Here is a 22,037-nt window from a genome sequence, read left to right as displayed (position 1 = left end):
CTCTACCATAGTGGTTCTCCAGCTTCTGCATGTGTTCCAAGACCCTAATTATAAGAGTTAAGTATTCCATTCTACTTAAGCAATTGTAATTTCATTTATTCACTCACTCAACACATTTTATGGAAGGCTTATAATAGCAAGACATTCTCCTGAGGACTAGGAGTCCAATGAACAAGATGGATAAGACTTCTGCCCTTTTAGAGCCAACAAATACCTTTATTAAGTTCATTGCTTTTGTTTTTTTCCATTCTTCTGGCTTGGAGTATCTATTTGAACACCAGTTGTGGTACCCAGTGAATTAGTTCTTTCTCCCAGTTTCATGTTTGAGAAATAACTCTACCAGTGAAGCAAGCACAGCTAATTCTGTGGGAGGCATGAGAAACTGGCTGACAAAAATCATCCAGTCTGACTTGGGGGCATATAGATTAAATAAGGGAAGATGATAATATTGAGGCACTATTATGGCTATTCCCTAGTCTTCTAGTGAATTCAGAGTGAGCAGTAATTCTGCAACGACATTAACGAAAGACTGCCACAGTTCTGGAGAACCAGAGGTAAGACAAGGTATTTTAGGAACTGTTTAGAAATAAGGAAGACACAGTTAGTCTGACTTCAGTGTTTCAGCATCAATAGACACAGATGCCTGGGTCTTGGGAATATAAGGAGCTTCTTTGCAGCAGGTAAGGATGATACAGATGAAGCTGACTATAGCTGATCCAAGAAGTGTGGTATACTAGACCATGGCTGAGTTTGAGAACAAACCTTAGAGAACAAACCCAACCTTTAATTTTATAAATGATGAAACTGAAGTTCAGACAAAGTAACTTGACAAAAGTCAAAGAGCCTACAACCCATAAACTACGTCCCCTGATTCCCTTACTAGTACTGCCTATTAAAATGCTAGAAAGGTTGAATTATTAAAATTGGAAGTTAGAAAACCAATGTGAAAAACCCAGAAAAGCTATTAGGAAGTTACATAGTGACTAATGTAGTCTTAAAGTACAAAGAATAACTCAAAAAATATTTCTGGATGAGCCTTATCATTATAAATGAAAATATACAATATATTGGCAAATTTAGAATAGACCATAAAAAAAAGGAAAAAACCTATCAAGCATGCACAACATCCTAAACTTTTAGGAGTTACTATCTAAACTGGAGATGTACCCTTTGTATACATAAAACCTGCTTTGGATAGATTTTAGTTTAAAAAATAGACTAATCACACACTAAGCAAGGTACAGTTCCACTGCTAAGACAGCAATGGTTTTATGAAGCTTCCATTTCAGGACAGGAAAGGCTTATGTTGTTGACACTCATGTCTCAGGGAAATAAAAAATAACACTACTCACAATCTCATCACACACAGACAACGCACACTCACAACTGACTGGCTTGATCAATGAACCTATAATTCAAAGAATAAGAAATGCCCCTTTAATTATATATTTGTGCACTCTTTACAACTCAAAAATACTCATTTTCCCAGAGGATAGAAAGATTATGAGGAGATATCGTCTTAATGGAAACAGAACAACTTCAACAAAATTAGAACATGTCGAAAATGTTACCTCCTTGGGAAAAGCTTATGAGGTCCCTTCAAGTCTGAAGAATTCCAGAAAAGCCACATTATATCCAACATGGTTATTACATGACATGAAAACAGTTCTTCCAACATCTTAACAGAAACATTATGGTAAGAAAAGCATATTCACATGACTAAGTAAATAATCAATTTACAAAGTTAATGTTTTTCCTTTACTGAAAACTAACTTGAATCACAAGAATGACATTAGTTCAGTCCAAAGGTCATCTTTGATAAATCAGCAGCAGATGGGGGAGAGACCGGGTAAGAGGTGGAAAGAGATCACACAATATTAAAGGCTAGAATGAAAACAAACACAATATAATTCAAAGTTATTGGAAGACTTGTTGAAACTATAGACCCACACATATCACCTAAAATGTTTTGAGAAAGAATATTTCTGTAGGTCAAGATGACTATTGTGCCTAAGCCTTAAAACTAGGACACTGACATTATTACAAGGCAAATTATGAAACTATCCTGAACAAAAACTGGATCTGTCTGGAAGCCATTTATCTGACTCTCTAAAGGCTCACACTACTTATGCCAACAGAGTTGACTCAGCTGCAAGGAAGTTAAGACACAATGAAATGCCAACCAAGGCAGAAACTGCAGCATGACTAAAAGAGAAGATTACCACAGACGTCATAGGAAATGTGAAAAGAGCTTTTAATCTGGAAAATTACCAGATGTTTATTCTATAAAGTATTCACTACTTACAAAATCAATCTTGCAAAACAGCCAACAGATAGATAACACAGTAGGTGCTGGTCATAGCTTAACTACTAAAAAATAGAAGATCTTATATGATGGTAGATTTCTTAATGAAAGTATGGCTATATATTAAACACTTAAATTGATACAGTTATACTCTTTTTTCTCCTCTGTAAGTAGGTGATTTATATGATTTCCTTCAAAGGAGGGTGAGAAGTTAGTTAATAGTATTTTAAGAGTTAAGAACTGAGACATTAGTATAACAGCAGAATAAAAGAAAAAAGTAAGGAATAATTAGAACACTAGATATATGATTCGAGGCATGTTAAAATTTGGGTGTGAAAAGACTTTACAATCCATAATGTGCTCTTAGGCAGGCTTAGGAAAGTTATCCATAAAATAGAAACCAAAAAAACAATGGAAGTTCAAATTTAAACTTCTAACTCTATTTACAGAAATTATTCTTGCCCCAGGCTTTTTAGTATCTTTTTCTAGAAGAACATTGAGCTATACAAGGATCATTGGAAGCATATTCAAAAAGGTGTTAGGATGTGTATTGGATTCATTCCTAGAAATTGATATTCAAAGTTAGAAACAAAATACATCTAAAGGATATTTCATACATTCATTATGTTTTATGACCATTTTGTAATTATTACATATTTCTCTTAAGTAAAATGCCTGGAAACAAGAAATGACTTTGGTTATTTAAAATTAGACACTTCTGATGCATTTTTATTTCTGAAACAAAATACAGACAAGGAAACAAACAACTGAAGTTTCAGATTATGCATTTGGAATGAACATTGTTAAATTTTCAAAAGAAAAAAGTATCATTCAACTCCAGAGAAATAAATGTTTACAAGCTTTAGTGTCTTTAAAAGCCATCAGGATTTCTTCTCTTTTTTTCTTAAAGGATGCTTAAGGATGCATTTACTCTTATGAAATATGAAAAAAAAATGTGCATTCTAAACTCGTTTCTTAATACCTGGCATAGTGTTTCATACATGGCAAGCACTCTGATGTTTCCTTCAATTCTCTGTGAAAGTCAAGGACTTTTAGTGGTTCAACTAAAAGCACTTTATAAATAACAAACCCAAATTTAGAATTTTACCTTCAATTTTACCATTTGATTATTTTCATTGTTGTTGTTTTTTAAGATGACAAGCATCTCACAGGAAATTACTCATAATGTCCTAGTTAGTGTTTATTTAGAGTATCTGTTTTAAATTTGCCTCTAAATTAGTATGTGGTAGCTACAACTTTATTCTACTCACACAGTTCAAAATAGATGAAGCACCAAAAGAAGAGTCTAGTCTGCCTGAAAATGGCCTAAAGTATAAACATTAAAGTAAATGCTAGACATCAACAACTCATTTGCTTCTGTTTCCTCATTCTTCTGGAAAAAAATTTGAAATTAGAGAATTCTGCCTGCTGCTATCAAAGAGTTCTCAGTAAAAAAATATGGAACTGTGATTCTATAAGTAGTGAATACTTTATAGAATAAACATCTGAGAATCCTATATATTTTTCCACATTGTGAAAAACAGCAATCCTAAACAGATGGTCAAATTAGAACCATAATACAAAATTAAACAACCCTGATTCATTTTTTCCTGTCAGATATCTTTTATGTGGCAATATCAGGTTTGAATTAGGTTTTCTGAACAAAATCACTAAAGACTCCTTTTCCAAAATTTGTGTCAGGCAAAAAAAAAAAAAAAAGAGTAAATGGTAATTTGTTGAATATAATAACCCTAAATTTAAATTCAACACTCAGAGTTCAACGAAAAGACACAAATGTGAGTCATTTTACTGGCAGGAAATAAAGGGGAAAATAAAAGAATTTTGTGCTCATATCCCGTTTCCACCACAAGTTATGCAAGGTTGGGCAAATCACTATATTATACTCTCAACCTCAGTTTCCACCATCTGTAAAAATGGGCATCAAAATTATACCTATAAATGAGAATTATAATTACCACTTTTCAAAAATCCACATTTTATATAAGAAAACTATTTCCTAACTGTTTTTATCCAACATAGCCACAACTTTAAAATATGTTGCTAGATGTCACTTCACAAATGATTTAAATAAAGTATTTCATGGGAAGGAATAAAAACACATTTCTATGAATCCTGATCTTAAGGTGTCACCTAATTGTTTCATTGCAGCTATTCCCTCTCCTGAAAGAATTAATAATAGAATACAAAGTCCTACAAAGAAAATTAAATATAATATGGAAATAAGCAAGTATTATATGAGATAGCTAAGCATTCCAGATAACTTACATAATCTATATATTGGCCAGAAATGGTTTAGATTCTTACCCAATGGGAAAAACAGGATTGTTAAACCTGAGTCCTGCTTCCATTTCTACCAATAGACAGCTTGGAGCTCTTGGGCAAGTCAGTTAACTCTCTGAGCCAATTACTTCATCTCTAAGAGACAGTGGTGGGAGTTGATACTGTTAAAGGTCTCTTTACACATTAAAATTATACTGCTTCCAAATGTCCTGGGAAATGCTACCTTTGCACGCCAGTCCAGCACAGTCTTATAAACTTTGAGACAATGCTTGTTAAAAACAGAAGCTAGCACATAGATTTCTATGGAGCAGAAAAACAGAAACTACTGAAGAATCTTCCAACTTTAACAACAACATATGTGTACCCACATGACAACTTCTCTTTTAACAGAGGAAGTTCCACAAATATTGTGATTATGGGTGGATTAAAGGGGATAAGGGGTAGATTGTGGGTAAAATGAGGGAGCAGATACTTCTGGCTTTCTCCAGGTCTGGTATCTAGCAGCAAGAAACAAATTCTCATTAATTCTCCTTAGAATTAAAATAGTAACAAATACAACAAAAGCTCCAAATATGGAAAGTCCTGGATCACACAGGATAAAAATTACCTGACCTATAATTTGAAAATAGAAAATACACACATCATGCAATCAACAAAAAAAGACTGCTACATCTGCCAGGTGAAATATTAGCTCGCAAATAAACCTGATTTGGAAAAATGTTCAATGATGTCTACAAATTCAGAATACAAATCTGTGCACACAGCCCAATTCCAAATGGGATCTGTGTGCCAGGTGCACAGAAAAGAACCCTAAAAAGAATTTCACCAAAACTCAGATGAAGAAAAGTTAGACTGTAAGATTATAGGTAAGTGTATATCTTCCTAGAAAGTACCCTGATTACAACATGGATGAGCTAGAGGGTATTATGCTCAGTGAAATAAGCCAGACAGAGAAAGACAACTACCAAATGATTTCACTCATCTGTGGAGTATAAGAACAAAGCAAAAATTGAAGGAACAAAACAGCAGCAGACTCACAGAACCCAAGAATGGACTAACAGTTATCAAAGGGAAAGGGACTGGGGAGGGTGGGTGGGAAGGGAAGGATAAGGGGAAAAAGGGGCATTATGATTAGCACACATAATGTGGCAGGGAGGGGGCACGGGGAAGGCAGTATAGTACAAAGAAGACAAGTAGTGACTCTATAGTATCATACTACGCTGATGAACAGTGACTGTAATGGGGTATGTGGTGGGGACTTGATAATGGGGGGAATCTAGCAATGACAATGTTGCTCATGTAATTGTATATTAATAATAACAAAAAAAATTAAAAGTTCCCTGCATTTTCCACACTGACAATCTGTTTTATGATTTTTAAAAGTTCCCTTTTAAAGAACAAAATGCTTTCTAAGCACATACTTTCAGAATTTATATAAATGAACACAATTGGTAAAATTAAATTATTCTTTCACTATTTGTAAATAAATATCTGTATTATGTTTGTGTTGGACTTTAGAAAACAATCTATTTTTTTCTTGTTGCTTATAAATAAACCTGCACAAAATATATGTATATATTTTTCATAAAACAGCCATACTTATAAAACATAAGGACTAAGAGAACATATAAATGGAGTACTCTCAAACTAATATTTTCTTAAGTTTAGGTACCAGCTATGTCTAAAATACTATGCAAACATGTTTAAAATTAAAAATCAATCTTTCTTTCAATACTTATACTACAAAAGTATCTGGAAAGCTCTACAAAGATGGCCAATATCATTAATAAAATCATACCTAGTGTAATAAATATTTTTTAGTAGATATAGGTCAGTATAGATAAGACAGTTAAACCTTCATGATATAAACCTTGATGCTGACTTGCTGAGCAAAAATTCTTTTATTATAAAATAACTCTTGATGTTCACATATTCCAGTGAAACCAATAAAAATATATCTCTGATAGAATAAACAGCAGTATGAGTTTCCAGGTAAATGCCAGAAGAACAAAAAGATTAATATGAATAAGATCTCTTTAGAATAAGTCAAATATTTCCCTTTAAAATTTTAAGCAAAAGGAATACATTTTAATGATACTATAGATGGGAGGAAATTTTATCTGTAACATTTCATGAGACTCTTTTTTCCTGGTAAGAAGCTCATGACAAAGTCTTAAATGCATATTTAAAAATTCTTTGGGTAGCATAATACTTGTTCTCTTTGTCAAGTAAAATCGAAAAAACATTTGATGTTAAAGCAAAATCAGATATTGGAAAAAATGCATTTTATTACCACATATTACCACTGAATACATGAGGAAAATATGCTGAAGTTAGTTATTCTGTGCAAATATACTAACAGCAATCTTCTGCTACTGATTAAAGCTGCTGGTGCTAATGCTTTATATGAACTTTGATGCAGTTTTAACATCTCTTAGCTTAGAAGTAATAACATGACAAGAAACAAAGACAAAAGCCAAAGTATGCAGTCAAAATAGTAGCAAGACATTTTCTAAAAGGGGGAGTGTGTATTGTTGCCATAAGTAGCATTGTACATTTATGTTAGGGATGGACATGCAAGAACACTGCTTTGTTATGTAAACAAGAAAAGCTTCCCTTTTGATTACGGCAAAGTGACATTAGAAATCCCTCTAATCCATAAGGCCCCATTCATCATGGTCACTGAATTGCTTAAACAGTGATCTCTGGGCTACAAACCACAGGGCTTTTTTTTTCCCCTTAGGGCATTTTTGTCTTGTTTTCTTGTTTATTTCCCCCAGTCTGGCCAACACAGAGCATACACACACACACACACACACACACACACACACCTGGAAAAAAAAGAGAAAGAGAGAGGCAGAGAGGGAGGAGAAAAGAAGAATAAATGTGTGTGTGTGTGTGTGTGTGTGTGTATATACATACATATATATATATATATATAATATATTCTGGTTATCCATATTTCTTTATCCATATATATATATATATACACACACACATATGTGTATATATGTATGTGTGTGTGTTTATACATATACATCTTTATCCACAATTCCACAATTTACTTCTAAATTACCAACTGTGTGTTAGGCATCTGGTCTTGGGATGGAAAAACAACCAAGACTTGGTCCTGTCCTCAAATAGCAAACATAACTGTAAAATTGCCCCCATTCGGGGCACATGCCTTCAATATCACTTGCTGATAGAACTGCTGGCTCTTTTACATGGGTGCCTCCTTTGTGGAACATCTTTCTCAAGTGATTCAACAAAGTCTGGCTCTAAACTCCCAATCAGCAAAGTTCTGTAGTAATTCTTTTTCCCAGTTCCCTGGCCCTTAACTACCTAACACATTGTTAGGGTAACCACAGGCAGTCAATCAATACTTGATGACTGGTTGAGTGCTCCACTAGACCATTAATTAGCATGTATTTGGAAACATAACAGTAACAAAAAAATGGTAGACACTAATTGATGACTTATTAAGTATCAGATCCTCTGCCAGGCACTTTTATGTACATTTCACATTTAATTCCATTATTGACGTATTATTATACCTGTTTTAAGGATGATAAAACTGAGGCTTTGAGCTTTAAGCAACTTGTCTAAAGCCACACAACTAGAAAATGATTTACATTCAAAGTTCTGACCATAGTCATTAATGCTATACTACCTCTCAAAGAGGAAGGTCCTATATGTAGATGGCTTGAACCAATGCAATTTTGATTCCTAATTATACTAAGGAATGGGTCAACACAAATAAGTCAATCAAAAGGACATAAAAATCATGTACACAAAAATAAATATTAAAGAAAAGCAAGCCCATAAGTTGAATATATTTATATATGTGTGTTTATGTATCTTTAAGATTATCCACCATTTTAGGACATCTAAAGACATCTTTTCTCTGCTTTAGCACCAACTGTCATGACACAACTATATAGTTTTAACAACCAAGAGGGATTTTGTTTTAATGAACCCACTATGAACTTTTAGTTGCAGACCTGTGTCTTATTTACACATATCCTCCGCATCCAGCACAATGTCTGCCACATACTAGATGCTCAGGACACAGCAATGGGACATGATCATCAACTCTTGAAACTCTGTTCTAAGATAAATGTTCCATTTATATAAATGTGATGTAACACATATATATCTGGAATATCACAAATAGAATCAGTGAAGAAACACTTATTTTAAGTAGAACAAGGTAAACTTTACATTTTCAACATATCAAAATTTTCACCACTATTTCTTAAATGCAAATAAGTAAATACAAAACATGTTAACATAATTTTCAGGCTAAAATTTTAATTATGGAAAAGTTGGAAAATTCAGCATTATCTCCATGGCAACTACACTCTGGCAACAGATACTGTAAATATATGTGAATATTGGACATAATCAAAACAAAGAATGATATAAGAACTAAACTACAGCAGTTGCCAAGACTACAGGCCTAAAGTTAGGAACTTAAGCACATTTAATCATAAACTCTAAACTAACTTATATTTTATTTCCTTGATTTTAACAATTACTAGAAAGATAGATATAGATATAGATATAGATAAGGATATAGATATAGATATAGATATAGATATATAGATATAGATATAGATATAGATATAGATATAGATATAGATATAGATATAGATATAGATATAGATATAGATATAGATATATAGATATATAATGAATACTGCAAACAACAAGCCGAGGAAAAGATAAGCATTAAGAAGTTTCTTCCTAGAGGTTTATGGAGAAGTTTATGACACTCCACCCAGTGACAGTTCCTTCATCATAAACCCTTACCAAACAGAGAATTCATTTGGCCCAGGTTACACTGTTTTTCCCCATGATTGCAAATCTCTTTAGGAAGTTAATGGAAAAAACAGAAAGCAAACTTAAGTATCCTGTCTTCTATTCTCAGTTGACTTTGTGCCACAAAAGTAGTGACACTCTTAATGTCCCTAGTATTCTACCCAATGCCCAATATATTAGCAGACACTCAAAATAATTTACACATCTACTGACAGGAAGCAGAGAGACTGCTGGGGATGCTCCAAGGTTAGCAACCTAGTTTGACTTCAGTCTCTGCAACTACAAAAATGAGAGAAGCATCGATTTCATAAAATTACTATGAGAATTTAAAATGCCTAGCAGAGAGTGAGCACTTATTTATTACATATTTATTTTGAGGTTTAGTTTCCTCATACATTAAAAGGGATCAACAAAATCTAACCCAAAGAGTTGTGAGCATTAAATGAGTACACATATGTAAATCAGGTGGCATAAATGCCTGACATATAGTAGGTCTCAATGAACCATAATACCTTTGTTTGCTACTGTGCCTCTAACTTCTATTTTAAGATACAGAAAAATTTTAAATAAAATGTATTAGGAGATTACTGGTTGGTTGAAAGAACAAAAACCACAGCATTCTAATTAACTTCTATCATTTTTTTCTGGCTCCAATACAACTTTCCTATGAAAGACTACAATTACATTTATTAATACATATGTTCTAGAAGAAATTCAAGTAAGTCCTAAATTTGAATTAATTCATATTTTTACCTTTTCTTCTAGTTGTTCCTTCAAACCCTGATATTTCAGCTTCAGTCTTTTGTTTTCATTTTCATTCTGGGTTAACTCCTCTGTCAGCCTGTCACACTGTGATTTCAACTTCTCTAGCTGACAAAGATGGGCTTTAGCCATATTCTTATCTTCTAAGCTTTCTGCCTGAAATAAGAGGAGAACAGAGAAAGTCCACTGGCCACAACTAAATTGTACACCAAACAAATTACACCCTAGGTCAGTGCGCAGATACTTCAAGATTTTGCTCTAAACACTCATACATAAATATGCACATGAAGGAAATGCTCTTTGCATTTACTCAATCACTCCTTAGCACTCCCTGCACTGAGCATTTACTAAGTGAACTATACCAGGTGCTGAAGATAACAGATGTGAACAGACACAACAATCAATTTCTATAACAATGAATGAGAAGTGTTTAATAAAGTGGGTTTGGGGCAACGCAAAGAAGGGACACTAACTTTGTTAAGAAGGGGGCCAGTTACTAGAGAAGGTCCCAAAAGGGAAATACTATGACATATAACTTCAGTAAGTTCCTTCATCTATAAAAGGAGCTTAACAACATTCTTATCTAACCTACCTCCTGGTTACTCGGAGTGAACTGTGCACTTTTTGTACAATACTATTATTGATACCATTCTGTGGCGCTAAAAAGATTACAAATTGCCACAGCTAAGAAACTACAAATAATGCGAACAAGCAAGAGTTTATTACCAATGCTATTTTAATACCAACAGTGTAACAAGGTACCTGGTTTTCCATCTTTACTTATAATATAACCAGAATCAGCTTTTTAAAAATTAGGAATAATATATTCTGTGTGTGGGATTCAAGATTTGGCAGGTGTGTGAACTTAAAAACTTTAAAAATAACAACCATGTAAACACTCTATTCTCAAACCTTTTTTGTATAGTTTTTCCCCATTTTGTTCTCACAACAGTCTGAGAAGGGTGGGGCTCTCATTGCCTCCTTTTTTGAAGTTGAAGCACAGAGACACTAGCAACTTGCCAAAGAGCACATAGTGGTAAGTGCAGAGCCAGGATTTGAACCCAGGAATTCTCTCTAATAGCCATGTCTATTCCACCACACTACCTTTCAAAAGGTGTATGTATCATAAGACTTTAAAAACCATCTCAGTGCAACTTGCAATGTTAACTGGTCACACCTACCAGTTACCAACAGCCTACAAGCAACTACCTACAATCTGTTTAAAATACCCGGTTTAATGCCCAAAATACATCTGCTCCTTTTCTTTTTTATAAGTTTGTTTTATGTGTTTAATCAGGTATGTAAGGCTCAGTCACTGGAAGCAATTTCCTGAAAGGAAGAAGTTTTGTCAGGTTTAGACAAAATCTATATATTTTATTCACCTCATAAAATTCACCCAAGACTCGATGCCACTTTGAATAAACAGTAGAATTGATTATTTTTTTATGAGGAATCCTTTAGTCACAACCAAAAATAAATTCACAAACTAAAGTCTCTCATCAGGAAAATTGTCCAATTATGATTTTCAGTTTCAGTAGAATGCTTTGGCTTTTCCTTATGTCTTATAAGAAGGGTGGGTACAGAAGGTTTCTCCCTCAGGCTTACAGAGACCCTCCAGGACCAACTGCTCCTCTCTTTCCAGGGCTGTCCTCCTCCAGTGATCTCTTGTTTGAAAGCTTGAAATCAGGCAAAGGGGGATATTTACAACACTGCACTGGACAAATGATATTCCTCAGGGATTTTTCCCCCTTACCACCAGGGAGCCTATTTTTAAAACATTGACCAGCACACCAATGCCTAAATTTCACTAAGAACTTCTTATTGTGGTTTTTTTTTATTATGATATTTACATTTCATTTTACGGCTTACAAAGTGATGTCGTACGCACAAAAACCCTGTGATTACTATTCCCATTTTATTGATAAAGCGCAAAAAGTTAAGTAATTTGATCAAGATCATCTGGCCAGGAAGTGGCAAAAGTATAGAACTCCAATCCCTGATCTTTTGATTCCAGCAAATGGCTTTACAAAATGATTTTGAAGTCATAATGAGGTGATAACCCAATATCCTTCAAATATTAATAGCAGTTACTAAAGTATTTCATTAAAATATTTTGCATTTAAATTTTAAAATAGGCATGAGAATGGTAGCTCTAGATGAGGATAGAATATAGTTGGCGTAGAAAAAAAAATATGAGTAATGTATCAGCACTTATTAGATTTAGAGAAGTAAATTAAGGTGAAGCCAAAAGACAAATTAATAAAACATTTATAAAACTACTTGTCCAAAGCCCTCTCGTACATAATTCAGCATACTCAATCTGTGGTGATCATTCTTATCAACTCCTTTTAATTAATATCAATAAGTAAAAAGGATAGGTGGAGGAGGGTGGTCCTTATGGGTAACTTACTCAGTTTAAAAACAAAGTACTGGGCTCTCATAATCTCTGATTCTCCCTTTTAGCTCTTAGGTGTCTTTGTACCACATTAAAGAGTAGCTACAACACACCCTCCCAGATCTCAGTTTTCCAAATAAAAAAAAAAAAGAAAGAAGAAAGTCTAAAAGTGTCAGAATATCTGTAGAATACTTCTAAATTATATATTCTTTACATGCAGGTAGTTCCTTACAGGTTTATTGCCCTCTCACTTTACATGACTACAAAGCATTTCCTAAGGACAGGATGAGGAAATCAATTTCCCCACATTACAGGGAGATTCCCAAACTAGAAGGGTCACAAAGCAAGTCAGAAGCAAATCCTCTGATTTCCAGCTCTTTAAACATTTCGACCCAATGTCCATTGAATATCTCCTCTATATCTCAAACATTATGCTAGACATTGTAAGAGGATGAGAAAATGGCTAAGACATGACACCTGCCATCGTACGTAAGGTAGCCTAAATGTGCCCTACTGCAGACAGCAACATAACTATGCTATGGAAACAGAGGATCAAGACATTCATCCCAACCTCAGCTGAGACATATCCCAACTTCAGTGAGTTGTTAAAAGAGATGGATAAACAAACTGGATCTTGAAGGATTAGGTAGCATTTTTCCTTCTGCAGACTTGGGGGGCAGGGCCATCAAGATGAAGACAAGCAGTGAAAAGTACATGTGGGCAATGGTTGAACATGTGTGTGAAGGGTGTCGGAGAGTATAAGAAGCTACAAATGTGAACAACTCAGTGGGGACCATGTCAAGGAGGACGGGACCAGAGCTGAGACTCTGTTGCAGAAAGCAAATAATCAGTGAAGGTTTGTTCCAGGAACTGTCACAGGCATGGGGCATATAACTGTAAACAGACCCAAATACCAGTTCTCATGAAGTTTCCATTCTAATAAAGGGATATTAAAAAATAAATAACATAGAATCTGAATCATGATGCTAACTTCTATGGAGAAAAAAATGAAGCAGGAAGAAGGGATAGATTTATCACACCCCTGAAATCATGTTATGAAATGATTCCATGTGCAGTGACAATACTGATACCATTACACCTCAGAAACACTAGCCCAAATGCATCAATTATGAATTTACCCAGGAACTTTGATTTGGAAAAGAAGGGGTCAACCCTGGGTTTACTCAGCCCACTTTAGTTACCACACTAATAAGGACTGTGGTTATAGCCTCTGTGGCCTTGACAAGCCTTTGCCTTTCATATTCTAGGAGGTCACAAATGTTGAATGAGGGCATGTTTCAGGTCCACAACTTACAGCCACCTCTGCCTTTCCTGAACTCCTGAAATAGCTAATAACGTTCCTTTTAAAGGATCTCAGTGCTCTGAAATAGGTGCTCCCAGGTGGCTGCTATAACTCATTTCAACCTGGCTGAACAGGCATGAATAAGCCCCTTTATTGTTAGTTTTATCTTCCCTTTAGTGCTTGGGAATACAGAACGAACTCTAAAAGTTTACGCTTTATTCACTTCATGAACCACCAGAAAATTCCTTCAGTATCATCAGGGTAATTCAGCACAGGTACCTTCAGTGTCCTAATATGATTCGCAGCCTCACTCTTTTCTTTATTGAAGTGCTTCATCAGCTCCTGGATGTTCTGTTCATGTTTCTTTTGCAAACTCTGCAGTGATGATGTGAGATCTTCCAGCTCCCTCTGGTGAACATCTCGCTCCAGCTTTAACTGTGTAATGACTGTAGCTGTTTCTTCATCTTTGGACTTTGCCTGTGTCTTAAGGTCAGAAAGGTTCTTCAGCACCTCTTTCCTGGCTCTCTGTTCCTCAACCAGTTTATTAGCCAGATCTGCCCGGATGGCGCTCAGATCCTTAATGGCCTCCTGCATCTCAAGGAGCTGAGCTTTGTCCTTGGCCTGGCTCTTCTTGAGCTCTGCAATTTCTTCTTCCAGCTGAGTTTTCTCAACTTTCATCTGGCTTTGAATCTTATTCTGCTTTTTCAATTCACTTTCTAGACTCTGGATGGTGTCCAGAGAATCCTTGACTTCTCGTTCAAGGTCAGCTTGAAGAGCCCTAACATCACTTAGTTTCTGCTCCTTGCAGTGAAGTTCCTCCTCTTGAAGGGCACGCTTAGTTAAAACGTCATTCAGTTCTTTTCTAAGATTCTCTATTTGTTGTAATGCTGCATAAAGCTGGCTTTTCAATTCATCCTTTTCTTTTAGAATCTATCAGGTTATGAACATAAACCAAAAAAAAAAAAAATTACTGTCAGATTCACCATAGACATCACCAGAAAACAAAATAAAGTTTAGTCCACAAGGAGAAGAAAAATTCATCAAATAATACTTTGTATTTTTTATATTTTTAATGAAAAATAATTTTTAGGCTAGAAAAGGAAAAAAATACAATTACCCTGAAGTATCAGTGCATTGAAATACATGTTTCAGATTTTCATCAGCAAAACATATCAATCCTTGATCATAAATGATTATTTAAATGGAAGATAAAATTGAGCAAAAGATTTGAGGGAAGGGGGGGTGTAGAAAAAGACTTATCAGAATTTACCAGAAGGTGAAATAATAAAGTGTTACTTAAAATTTACCAGAAGGTGAAATAATAAAGTGTTACTTAAAATAACAATAATTTGCAATTCAATGGCACACTTTAAAGAAGAAAACTTAAAACAGATATGGAAGATAAAAAAAGGAAGCATGAAGATACACTCTCAGAGAGATTATGGTACTATCAGTCACTATTAATAAAATATTATAAGCAGTGATAAGAAATGCACCAGTGTGTAACTGGGAGTCTTAAAGCCCCACAAAGATGGAAATGAGGTTAATTTACGATTAGGAGAGGTTGGGAAGGGACTCAGGAGAAAAGTCAAGGGACCAGATGTCCATCACCCTCTTTAGGGGTGATGCCAGCATCTTTAGAGGGTTAGGGTTTACACTGAGGGACAGAAGCCAAGAACCAACCTTCTAATCTTCACTACCCAACATTGCAAGTGCAAAAGTCAGCAGGTAAGGAAGCTGAAATTGTCAGCCTCCCCACTAATATTAGCACCAAGGACAATTGCTGTACCTGTTTACTGATGCTTACCATGGATGGAACCCTGAAAAAAAAAAATTACGATTCTTGTTTCAGAATTAGAAATAATGAATTAAAAGACAAGTACTTGTGAGGCATTGTTACACTTTACATTTTCTACTTCGGTGTGAAACAATTTGTTATAAAATGTAATGAGTCAATCACTCCAAAAAATGGTTTCCTTAAATCCCTCTAAATTTTAACAGGGAGAAACAGCATGAAGCTAACGTAAGAAATAATAAAAGGAGGTGATTAAGCCATTGAGTGCTGACCAGAGAGGACTGAATTTGATTGTTAGTCTAATCATAAGTAGTTCTATGGACTTGAGAAAATTACCTTTATAAAGATAATGATAATAGCTACATCATAGGGCTGTGATGAAAACTAGTGAGAAATGGGAAATAAAAAGTAGGGGTGAAATTTAAGTTCTAGGAGAAACCAGGATCTCAGGGAAGTATTCATGCAAGATAGTGATCAAAACTTTGAAGAAAGGGCAGAACTAAAAAAGCAATGCCCTTGGATGGAAAAGAGTTCACTTTGGAAAGATTGCAAGGCAGGAAAAAAATGGCTGGAAATATGGCTAGAAATAGAGATAAGCCTCAGGGTGGGTGTATTATTTTTCTTCTGCAATATAATACACTTAGTGGCTTCAAATAATATTTATTTGTTATCTTACTGTTTCCATAAGTCATAAATCCAGGCAAGGTATTGTTCCTACAGTGCCCTAAGGCAAAGATCAAGGTGTTGGCAGTGCTGGGCTCTTATCTGGAGCTGTGGGGGAAAATCCATTTCCAAGTTCACTCTTTTATTGGCAAAATTTAGCTCTCTACACTTAGGACTTGGGTCCCTGTTTCCTTGCTAGTATTGTTGAGCAGGGGTTGTTCTGAGCTTCTAAAGGCCAGCCACACTCCTTGGCTCATGGACTCCTCCACTTCTGAAGCCAGGCACACCACACTGAATCCTTCTTGTGTTCCGAATCTCTCCCACTTAACCTTCTCTCGATAGCCAGAAAAAATGTTTCTGCTTTTCAAGGCCCCTATGATTAGATTAAGCCCATCCTGATAATCTCATTTTCTTTAAGTCAATGGTGCCATATAACATAACATAACCATGGGAGTGATACCTCATCAGAATCGTGGTTCCAGGACCTCTGGAAGGCCACTCTACTGACCACACAGGAGACAAAACTGATAGCATCAAGTCTCAGCTGTAAGGATAATGTGGGAGGGACCTGAGAATGAGGGGAGGTGCCTTAAATACAGTGACTAATGTTTGGAACCGATAACATAGTCCACTGCCATGTGTTAAGAGACTTCCAGGCAGCCCTGAAGATAAAAATCATACTTGACTTTAATGTCTTTGATTGCAAAATACTATAATATCTTCCTGAAGTTGGTTTAAACAGCAAGGGTATTTATTTTTCTCAAATGCAGGAAGACAAGAGACAGAGTAGTTCAAGAAAAGTCCCCCAAAGCTCAGGCTCTGCGCCTGTACAATTCTCCAGGTTTTGCCTTCCATTTCAGTGGTCCAACCATCACATCAATTCATGACAAAGGTAACAGTCTTAGAGTGGATAGTCACAGACTAAACTGGTCACATTTGGAATTTCTTTGGCAAAAAGATACTAAAAACTATGCAAGTTCTATCTGTTTTTGGTTAATTGTTTGGGTAGTAGCCACAGCCCAAGATTTTGTCTAGACATTGTCTCTGAGTCTGAAAATGTCAGTGTCTTAACACTACCTCAATATTCTGGACATTCCCAGGGTCCTCAGTTGAACAGCCTTTATCTTGAGGGAATTCAAAACAACGGCTTGTCCCCTACAGCTGGGAATGTTTATGTAGAAGTACTTGAAAAGGGCCTGAGAAATCAGGCTTGTTTTTTATCTCATTTATCTTTCTGCTAAGTTTCCTACCTCCCTCTCTTCCTTGGACTAACTTCAACATGGATAGATAATTTGGCTTTTCCAACCCTAAAAACTCCAAATTATCAGACTCAGTAAATTTGGAAAACAGATTGCAGATTTTTAGTCTCCCCACACCAAAAAATATTGGTCTCCATTTTTATTTATTTATTATTCTCTGCTTTTAGATAGACTGGCTTCAACCTATAGTTTTTTTTAATCTTGTAGACCTTCCTGAAGACTGTAGTAGGTATTCAGCAAACTCCAATATCGTGAAGTGTTCCTACTGGTCACTTAACGCCATACTCAAGGCCCAGCATCACTGCCCCAAGGTCTAATTTCTGATGGTTTAACCAAACACTTCTCGTAGCACAGTAAGGAGGGCCAACTTTCCCTTTAGAAAAGTGTGATCTTCCCTGTCCCCACCCCACTTCTCCACTTAGTCAATCCTACATTTCGGCTTCTTTACTTACAGCTCTTTACTCCTGGAACTGATGCTTCACATGAGCTTGAATTTCTTCTGCTAAGAGGAAAACTCCAATTCCTTGTGGTTTAAGTTAGCTTAAAGCACAAGGTAATTTATTATCTTTCCAGGTATAATTGTTCCAGACCCAAAGTTCTAGGCCCACCTCTCTGCACTTCTCTCAGAAGCACTCTCCTCTCTGTGTGGATTCTTTCTCAGGAACAGAGCAAGGCATCTTCAGCTATTCCAGGCATCACAGCCAAATATAACAACATCCAGAAAAGGAGAAAACATCTCTTTCTGTGTATCTTTTTTAGGAATGAGTAAATATTTTTAGAAGTTCCCCAACAGACTTCAGAGCTCATTCTTCACTGATCAGAATAGAGCTGTGTGTCTAGTAATTGGGATACATTAATTTTTGAATAGTGTAAATGCATTGGTGGGGAGGAAGTAAGCAAGACCACTAGAAGTCAGTTGATAATTCTATGTAAGTTTCTCTGGTACTATTCAGGAGGAGGAATGGAAAAAGTAGAGAGTTAGGTTGAATCCAGATGGAAGATCAGTAAGATGAGTGAAGTGGAAGAAGAAACTGAAGATGCTGGTGAGCATGTCATCAGAGCAGCTTTTCATGAAGTCCAGTCTGACGGGAAAAAAATGATTCCGGGAAATGGCTGGTCAACCAGAGGAATGTGGAAAGATCAAAGTCAGATGGCAATGGTTAAAAAAGAAAAAGGAAATAAAAGAAAAGTTCAAGATCAGAGACAGAAATTTTGGAACTAAAGATTTGAACATCGATAAATTACAGATGATGACAAATTTTAGCCACAGAAATTAGTTGCTGAGTGATTTTAAGGTCGCTGTGAAGTAAAAGGACAGGAAGTTCAACAGGTTGCTGACTTGAACTTTGAGGTCACTAAAGATGATAGCAAAAATTACATGCAATGAAACTGGTTGAGGAGAAATCAAACGGAAAAATCTTTGAAAAATGTGGAGGTGTAATGAAAAAGAAGTAGCAGTCAGAAATAGTGGGAAGAAACTGTCCTCACCAAGCATACCCAGATTATAAAGAAGTAGAGCTATAAGGGAAGATTTTGAAAGGAATGAAAAATAACTATGTGAAGTCAGAAGAATGATACTGTCTAAAACCATGGAGACTGTAGAAACAGGAGCCAGCTCCTCAAAGGCCTGACCACAAAACATATATAATTTAATTTAAAAAGTTATTTTTCTGCATGTGGGAACATGCAGACAGATGCTGGATTATACTAATTTATCGGCACTGTAGCCTTTCTTAAATTGCATATGATAGAACTACATACACATTAAAAAAAAACTCTGTACTTAAGCACTGATTCTTCTTACTTTTCAACCCTTAAAAAATTTAGATTATAAAACACAGTATATGTTACATATAGTTCTTTTTTTCCCTCAGCATGAAGCCAATACACAGAAAGAAAAATGGCAATTCAAGATTCTTGAAGTCAAATACTGTCAAGCACAAAGCTCAAAATATGGGCAATCAAATTATTCTGCCAATTCAGCAAGAATACAAAAACAACCTAAGAAGCATTCGCATTATCCATGAATACAAATGTCCAAGAATATGAATTTGGAAACATTCACAAAAGCATACACTATGATCAGAATCCAAGTTCAAAATGTTTCCTTTATCATTTCAAAGCACATGAAAATGAAAAAAAAGGAACTAATGACATCAAACAGCACTTAAAAGACAAAAATATCACAATTCATAGTTAGGTTATTTGTATCTAGACATTTTAGGTCTTTCAATATGTGTTCATCTGCATATTCCTAACAAACACCATGACTCCTTGAAGTAAATATCTATGCCATTGTCTTTTAAGGAAAGTACACAATCTGATCTTTCTGCTTTTTTCTGCAATGACATGCTCTTTGTCTGATATTCCATATTCTTCAGTAATGAAGTAGTTCTGTAATATAATATTCATCTGATAGTCCTACTGAGATTCCAAAAATGTAAAAAGCAGGAAAAAATAAGTAATTCAGAGGAAAAAAAGCCTCTACACTAGAAAGTGTATTTTCAAGTAGCAAATTTTAAAGCAGAAAATAAATTATGCTGGAAAAAGAAAAACAGAAGTAGGCACAGAACTGTTTTGAAAATGCAAAGGTTACATCTTTTGACCATATAAAATGGCTCAACAAGGCTACTTTTTAAACAATTTATTCTTTAAACCATAGTGTGTTTTATTTGTAAACCATAATCATTTTTATTTTTATATACACTTACAAATATACCCTGGAGTCACTTTTCAAAAATAATCAGTCCTAAGATACACAAAAAAGGAGTAAGCTGTATTACTAATGCCTTAAAGTAGCTTTGTGATTTTATTAAGAATTAAATATTCCTTATAGGTATTATTCAGTAAACATAAAAAATACACTTTTTTCCAAAATAATTTACAGTGTGTTTCCACATCACAGATTTACTGGACACTTGAATTTGCAGTGAAATATCTGTTACCCTTTCTTCTTTGATTAACCATTGCTCTAACTGCGACAGGCTGCATTAATTTTTAAGGCTTTTAAAGTGGAAATTACAATGCCTGCTGTGATAATTGTGATACTACCCTAACTGTGGCAATCACTTTAAAACACTTCTTTGCTTATCATTAGCAATGCTAAGTGATAAAAATAATTATATCAGGAGTATTCTGGGAAATGATTGTTAAATAATTTTCAATATTCTAAAAAACTCCATCTAGAAAACTCTCAACACCATGTCTGATGACATGGACCCTTCTAAATTTCCTCTAATTACATAAAATTCCCAGATGGTTCTAAATCAATCAATCCCCCCAACCACTCTTCTCTCTAGCTACCACCCTTATCTCCCTAATTGTCAGGCTCACCGCACCAGTTGCCAGACCAGGCTGACAACAGAATAATCAAGGTAGAGCAATTTCCTAGGATCAAATAAGTTCAGATTCAAGACTGAAAGCTTTAGAACTGCTTTACCTTGGGGCAACTAGTCACCCAGTATGTGTCAGATGGGTTAAATTGAAAAGCACTCCACAGGGACTGCAGTGATCACTTCCTCCATCTTCTGTATGTCCAAGAAAATCATACATAAAAGGTAAAGCATCATTTCCATGACAGTTCATCTGAAATAAGCATCTGTCACTCTTAAGTGCTGACAATTGATTTTATAAGTATAATTGCACTACATGTTTTCTTTTCGAAAGAAAGTTAACTTATCCAAATGATTATTTTTCTCAAATGTTCAAAGTTCTTGACAAGTGACAAATGACAAAGCAGAAATGATAAACAAAGACTGAACATGGGTAAAAATCAATCATGACTTTCCTGCTTATTATCTTAAAAACATCTGGGTTTAATTCAACCCAAAGATATAGTTGAGAACAACACAGGAGCATAAAATCCATTTAAAGTAACTGATTATACAAGAGAAAAGATTATATGAAATACATACATAGATCAGTGAAATGCTTTTTGTTGCTATCAAAAGGGCACAAAAGCAGAGTCTTAAAGAGGTTTGTGATCTGATAATACTGTTCAGTCAGTGAGACTGTCAATGTCAATCATTCAACTAAATCTATTATAGTTGCTGCCAGAAAATGGTCCAGTAGTACCATTGCCCTTTTAAATGCTTCTTTCTAACCAATTTCTAAGTTAAAATATATGAGCAAATGAGACTTAAAATATATGCATTGGGGGATGTAATGTTAAGATTTTTTGATTTTCTTCCATTTGAGTATTATAGAATAATTTCAACTTAAAGAACTAAAAACTAAACTGGAAGGGGGTGTGGATCTACTTTAAGGGACAACCGTGAAAAGCCAGAGAATATTAACCTATTCAAAAGGCTTTAAAAACATAAAAAACTAAGTTACTTTTTACCTTGAACTTGCCAAGACATAAAGACTCTTCTATCAAGGACATCTTGATAGATTATATGCATGGCATAGCACTCAAGTGTTTGTTTAAAGAG

At 35.1% G+C, this 22,037-nt stretch overlaps 1 protein-coding gene across 7 annotated transcripts in view; it reads right to left on the bottom strand.

Moving 5' to 3' along the window:
* CEP128 (centrosomal protein 128) overlaps positions 1–22,037 on the bottom strand; it is a 397,887-nt gene that overhangs the window by 229,054 nt on the left and 146,796 nt on the right. For all 7 annotated transcript variants that reach the window (XM_073242024.1, XM_073242028.1, XM_073242029.1 and 4 more), the window contains 2 exons: positions 14,167–14,817; positions 10,181–10,345 (listed from right to left, as the gene is read on the bottom strand). In XM_073242024.1, coding sequence (XP_073098125.1) covers positions 10,181–10,345; positions 14,167–14,817 — 816 coding nt within the window. The remainder of the gene's footprint in view (positions 1–10,180; positions 10,346–14,166; positions 14,818–22,037) is intronic.

Source organism: Manis javanica, chromosome 8 (genome assembly GCF_040802235.1).
Source record: "Manis javanica isolate MJ-LG chromosome 8, MJ_LKY, whole genome shotgun sequence".
NCBI lineage: Eukaryota > Metazoa > Chordata > Mammalia > Pholidota > Manidae > Manis > Manis javanica.
The sequence above is the reverse complement of the archived record's forward strand: the minus strand, read 5'-3'. Positions and strand labels throughout refer to the sequence as shown.